General features: G+C 42.5%; 1 protein-coding gene across 1 annotated transcript; it reads left to right on the top strand.

Annotated features, from left to right (window-relative positions):
- The first annotated feature begins 768 nt into the window (after nt 1-768).
- sdf2l1 (stromal cell-derived factor 2-like 1) lies at nt 769-5,307 on the top strand. Its single transcript, XM_070964838.1, has 3 exons — nt 769-1,026; nt 3,410-3,606; nt 3,901-5,307. The coding sequence occupies exons 1-3, from the start codon at nt 849-851 to the stop codon at nt 4,177-4,179; spliced, it is 654 nt and encodes a 217-aa protein (XP_070820939.1). The 5' UTR covers nt 769-848; the 3' UTR covers nt 4,180-5,307.
- Nucleotides 5,308-6,000: the final 693 nt, after the last annotated feature.

Consider the following 6,000-nt stretch of genomic DNA (forward strand, 5'->3'; position numbering starts at 1 on the left):
TGGCTCTTTGCAGGGAACTAAACAGTAAATAAAGATTCCTCAAAGTGTAACACACTTGTGGTAGTTGCAATTGCCTTATAAGACTTTTACATTCCTTTATGTTAAACTGAATGCTATTCACCAATGAGGGTTTTGAAATCAGGAGGTGCATTTTTCCTGCTTTGATAGGGATCAGGTTGCAGTGTACTGTTACGTCTTTGTACAAAGCTGGTGTCAGATACTTGACCTCGGGTGTCTCGATACAGTCATCACAATGATAACACCAGTAGTGTTCTTATCTCATTCTGGGTTTACTGGCAATCAAGCATATTTACTAAAAGGCCAGACTGCTCCTTTAAGTTTGGATATACAGACCCAGTTCATGTTGCAGCCTCACTATCTTTTATCTTCTACCTGTTCTGTGTTTAAACATTTAAACCTCTGTAATCATGGTCTGATGCTGTAAGCTATTGTTCAAATGAATAACTAAAAATTATTTATCAAGTAATTTCACATTGTTTCCTGCTTTTATTCTGAACACAGTTCATCTGATTTGATTGTGGAAAAGCACCCAGTCCCTTATCTGTCTTTATCGGGCCACTTATTTGCTGCTATAATAACACCGTGTGCAGTATAGGATGCTTAAATATTATAGGCTGAAATATTAGATCCCCGCTTCCGGTTTGCCACCAAGGAAACTAACCACGACCGCATACACACGAACATTAACCAATCACATGTCGACATTTAGTTCCGTATTTTAGGACTTGTCAAGCTGTGATTGGTGGAAATCAGCAATAACGTTTGAAAGTGGCTGCCGTTCATCCTCTCTCCCAGTGACTGCCTGTTATGAGAACAGAGACACAAAGATGGAGATAATTCGCGCTGTCCATGTCTTGGTCAAATCACTGTTGTTCGTGCTGCTGTGGTCAAACTGTGAAGGAAGAGAGTCGGAGCTCAACTATGTGACCTGCGGCTCACTGGTCAAGCTGCTCAACACCAGACACAACGTCCGCCTGCATTCCCACGATGTCAAATATGGCTCAGGTAACTTCACTCCCGTGGATCTCACATGGTGTCACATTCACAGACATCTAGCTTTTAATGTCGTGACAAGAAATGAGATGAAACGGGTTGTGTTTATCTCTCCAACTGGACCGTATGTTGTTTGTAGTGAGCGGTCGTTGAATTCCATTATAAATATGGGGGATTTAAAGTTGCCTTGCTTATCTGCAAACATCCACGAACAACAGCACATATCGATGACAAGACCTTTTAAGTTTTGACTCTGTGGTAGACTTGGGATGAAGAACACTGAGCAAGCAGTCTTCAGCTTCATAAAACGTCAGTCTGTATATATAATGCCCACTCACAACCGCCAACCAATGCGGTCTGTTGAGATGGAGGAGCACTGTGGGAATGACAGGTAAACAGGTGAACAAATAGAAATAACTTGAGATGTAATTGAAGCAAACGGTTGTGTCCCGCGACGAAATTAAGAGGAGCTGCTTTTCATTTTCGAGATTTGTTAAGTAATTTCTTTGGCGTTATTGATTTTGCCCGGCAAGCAGAATAATATGAAATTGTCATTTCTGTCAATGCAGTTTGGCACCGCTGTCCCCATAACGTTACATGACAGCGTCATGCAGGATGTCAGCTAAGTAACCGGTTCATGTTCGAGTCCAAAGAATTAAATATGTCAATTACAGGTCTGTCTGCACACATTGTAACATATACCATACCCATACTTTCAGCTTTGGCATTAATTAAGATACATTTGGCGTTCTATTTCTCTTTAACACCGGTGTCATACCTCCAAAGTGTAAATCACCGGACATCCGGTCAAACCTTTCAAAGTAAAGCCCATCATGAAATGAATATTGTACCAAGTTGAAAATGTTAGATTGACCAAACAAATGTCATCAGACCACAATGATGTCTATAAGACACGACATACTGTATTGCATGTCAAGAGTTTTTCAGAAATTATATAATAACAATATTATATAATGATATAACTGCTCTCAGCTGTCTTCATAAGTATCAGTATATATTTTTATATTTTTAGAAGAGTGTTCTGGTCATATACATCTCCCCCATGGTAGGATGACAATTGTGATTTAATGATAAAATGATAGTTTATTCACTTATGTTTAACAGTTCTGTTGACCCTGCTGTTATGTATTCTTCCTTTAGTTCTGTAGTCTTTTCCATTTTTTTTTCCTACATGCATCCTCTCATGGCTTGGTCTTATGCTTAGATTACTCCCATTTGCTCCACTTGCAACTACATAATTTCCCTACAAGAATTAGATGGCTTACTTGGCTTACTGGCATAATTTTGAAAGGAAACCATCCAGATTTCCTGCATCACTTCTGGCTGCTTGTGCTAACTTGGTTCTCTGGAGCTTTGCTGTTATCAATGCATGATTAGTTGAATTGTATCTATCCAACCACAAAGCTGTAGAAGCACATCTGTTGTCATGCATTCACTCATATGAATCTGTTGTACATTTGCTAACACCCACGACAGGTGGTGATAAGTGACATGAACATTTATTCAAATAGAGGGTCTGAAAGTGATACAGGAACAGTGAAGGCAAATCAGCTTCCACTGAGCCACAGACAGAAGGCTGACACGACACTCTTCACGCATTCACACTTACAATAGGCACAAGTTTAGACACTGATCAATTTTAATAGATCCTGTTCTGATACACTGTATCACACACCGCTGCTAAGTCTTAATGGGACATGTGCCTGTTGGTACATAAGTTACATAACTGAATTTAGAGCACTCGATTTATTGTAAACACACTTTGTGCAATTTGATTTCATTAATGAGTATTAAAAAAGAGTTTTGAAGTTTAAATTTGTTTTGGTGGTATTTTGTGATAGAGTCATAGAAACTAAGTGTCCAGTTTTTGCAGACATACCTGTAATTTGGAGACTTTATCAGTTATGAATTTCACAATGTGTTTGCATCAACATTCTGCATAAAGACAATGCCCACATGGCGGTACAGCAGTGTGAGCAGGTGTCAGTGTTATACTTCAGAAGAAAACGGTTTGCAGGATAAACTGGTGTGTTATTTTGAAAAAACAACATATATTTAACTGGTGAGATAACTGATATTTGTACGTTCATACTGGCCAGTAATGGAGGAAATACAGTCATGCTGTCAAAATGCTCTAGTTTAACTCTGACGATTGGACTGAATACTGACTGAATACTCGCTGCAGGCTGTGCCAGAGTTGGCTTGGGACAGGATAGAGACCACCTCCTCTGAAGGGTCTCAGTGTGGTTATTTTGATCTGCACCTGAGTGCGATCACCTGCCCAATCAAATTACAGCAAGCCAGCACAGGTGTAAAAACACCCTGAACAACTGTGTGTGTGTGTGTGTATGTGCGTGTGTCTTTGTGTGTGTAGGCAGTGGACAACAGTCTGTAACTGGAGTGGAGAACGCAGATGATGCCAACAGTTATTGGCAAATTCGGGGGAAGCCCAACCGTCCATGCCAGCGCGGGGTGGCCATCAAGTGCGGTCAGGCCATCCGCATCACACACATGAAGACTGGCCGAAACCTCCACACACACCACTTCAGCTCACCGCTGTCTAATAACCAGGTCAGACAGAGGCTCACACTCACTGTTGTACTTATGTTTTTAGTAGTTGGATGACAGTGGTGAATAATCAGGCTTTCACACACACACACACACACACACACACACACACACACACACACACACACACACACACACACACACACACACACACACACAATACTTGTTAGTGTTGGTGAATCGTTGTGGCTAAGGGGGCAGCAGAGTGTAGTTTTCCTTCTAGCAGATCTCTGTTGGCCAGTACCATCACCCCTGTACAAATCTCTCTTTTCCTCCGCCTGCCTGTGTCGCCTGCAGGAGGTCAGTGCTTTTGGGGAGAACGGCGAGGGTGACGACCTGGACGTGTGGGCGGTGCAGTGTGACGGCGACCACTGGGAGCGCGACGAGGCCGTGCGCTTCAAACACGTGGGCACGGACGTCTTTCTGAGTGTGACGGGCGAGCAGTACGGCCACCCCATCCGCGGCCAGCGCGAGGTGCACGGCATGAGCACTCCCAACCAGCACAACTGGTGGCGCTCCATGGAGGGTGTGTTCATCCAGCCCAGCCAGGAGCTGCTGCGCCACGATGAGCTCTGATCATCGCTCAGACACACAACGCATGTGGGTTCCTGTTTTATAGCTCGCCCGGACCAAATGACGTCACGTGTGAATGATGTAGAGGACTTGACTGATGGCTCGTGTCTGTACGTGTGAAGCACTCAGGGGTTCTGAGAGGAGGGGGTGTTAATGTGATGCTGTGTGTAATGTAGCCATATGGTCTGTTTGTCCTATCCGCTTCCTCCTTAGAGAATCTCATGAGGGGAGAAAATGCTTTGTAAAAAAATGAAGGCTAGATTACCAACAGGGTACAGGAGCTACCATGGGCCCCCAGGGACCGAGAAAGCCCCAAATTCACTGCTGTAATCTGAGTGATTTTTGTCCAGAAATCTACACCAAAGAACAAAATCAATTGGAATACTGAGCAGCCCTGTGTCAAATAAAGCCCTTTAGTTGATATTGCTCTCAGAAATGTCAGACTGCTCTGGTGTCAGTGTCCCTGTGAGGGTTTGCTGCTTGTCTCTGCTTTCTCTCACAGTAAACAGAACCTCTTCAGATTTTGGACTGTTGGTCAAACAAAACAAGACGTTGCATGACTTCACCTTGGACTCATTTTTCACTATTTCTCTGAGATTTTATAGACTAAACAATTGATGCAGACAATGATTAGGAGATGAATCACCCTGTTTACAGCCCTAGAAAAACAGAATCAACATGATGTGTTAGGAACCGATTACAGGTTTATGAAATCAGCTTAATATTCATGCATTAGTGAAGCTGCATAAACATCATGCAGGTCGGAACGTGGGAGTGGACTGACCATCAGCTGCTTGTTGAGTTTGACAGTTGAGATGGTAAATCCGTATTTAAAGCATATTCGAGTGGAATTTTTAAGCCCTGCATGAGCAATAAGCAGCTGTGAAGCTAGTTTCATCCTGATGGGACCAGTCAGAGACGAGTAGAAGCCATGTGCAAATCAGATTGATCATGTCAACAGCCTCCACAGCACACTCAGTCCTGTCGATGGTGGAAATGAGCTGCTCTCTGCCTGTGTTACACTTCAGTCATTGGGTTTTTCACCCCCTGTACATTACCCCTGATGTGACAGTACTTTATTTATGTCATGGTGAATGTTGATATGAATGGGAAGTACATACCTTTTAAAATTACTCCTGTTAACTCTTTTTTCCTTCCTCATCACTGTGGTATGTTCGGTCCTTTGTCTGTATTGTTTCTGGTGAACTGTTATTCAGGAGTTTATGAGTAGATGGACAATTCTGAGACCACCTTGCAGATGCTACATACAACAGCCTCTGATTTCACCTGTTATGCACCCGCTTGCTCAGTTTTGAGGAGCCAGAATGCTGGAGATGCACGTGAGGATGCAAAGAACGTGACGTCTTTCTAAGAGCTCCACGTGTTTTTAGAAAAAATAGGGAAATGTGGGGTGTTTGAATTCAGTCATGAATGAGTGAGCTGACCTGTTGTTTCCTCATTTTGCATAAAATATCTCCCAACATGATGATGCTGGTTGACGATGGTTTATGAGCTCTCGTGGTTTCTTATTCAAAAGCCTTAAAATAATTTGCATTCGATTCATGTTTTCAAAAACAGAGTAAGAGTTAAAATATCAGTTTCTACGCATGGAGTCCTCACTTCAGAGAGCTGGGTATAATATTTACACACTGACTTCATCATTTAAAAAGTAAATTTGCTGATTCTATCACTGTGGCATTTTTCCAAATACACACAGAGGTCGCCTCATATATTTGGGCATGTAGTGTCACATGAACGCCTGAAATGCATCTGTCTTTGTGAAGCTTACATTATACGTTCCAATGCTTCTTTAGCTGGTTATTA

Source organism: Chaetodon trifascialis, chromosome 6, assembly GCF_039877785.1.
Source record: "Chaetodon trifascialis isolate fChaTrf1 chromosome 6, fChaTrf1.hap1, whole genome shotgun sequence".
Taxonomy (NCBI): domain Eukaryota; kingdom Metazoa; phylum Chordata; class Actinopteri; order Chaetodontiformes; family Chaetodontidae; genus Chaetodon; species Chaetodon trifascialis.

Bases quoted from the DNA above. Each gene is read 5' to 3' on its own strand.
- sdf2l1 (XM_070964838.1), top strand. From the start codon at position 849: ATGGAGATAATTCGCGCTGTCCATGTCTTGGTCAAATCACTGTTGTTC. The intron at 1,027-3,409 runs GTAACTTCACTC...TTGTGTGTGTAG, and splicing joins CGATGTCAAATATGGCTCAG to GCAGTGGACAACAGTCTGTA. The intron at 3,607-3,900 runs GTCAGACAGAGG...TGTCGCCTGCAG, and splicing joins CACCGCTGTCTAATAACCAG to GAGGTCAGTGCTTTTGGGGA.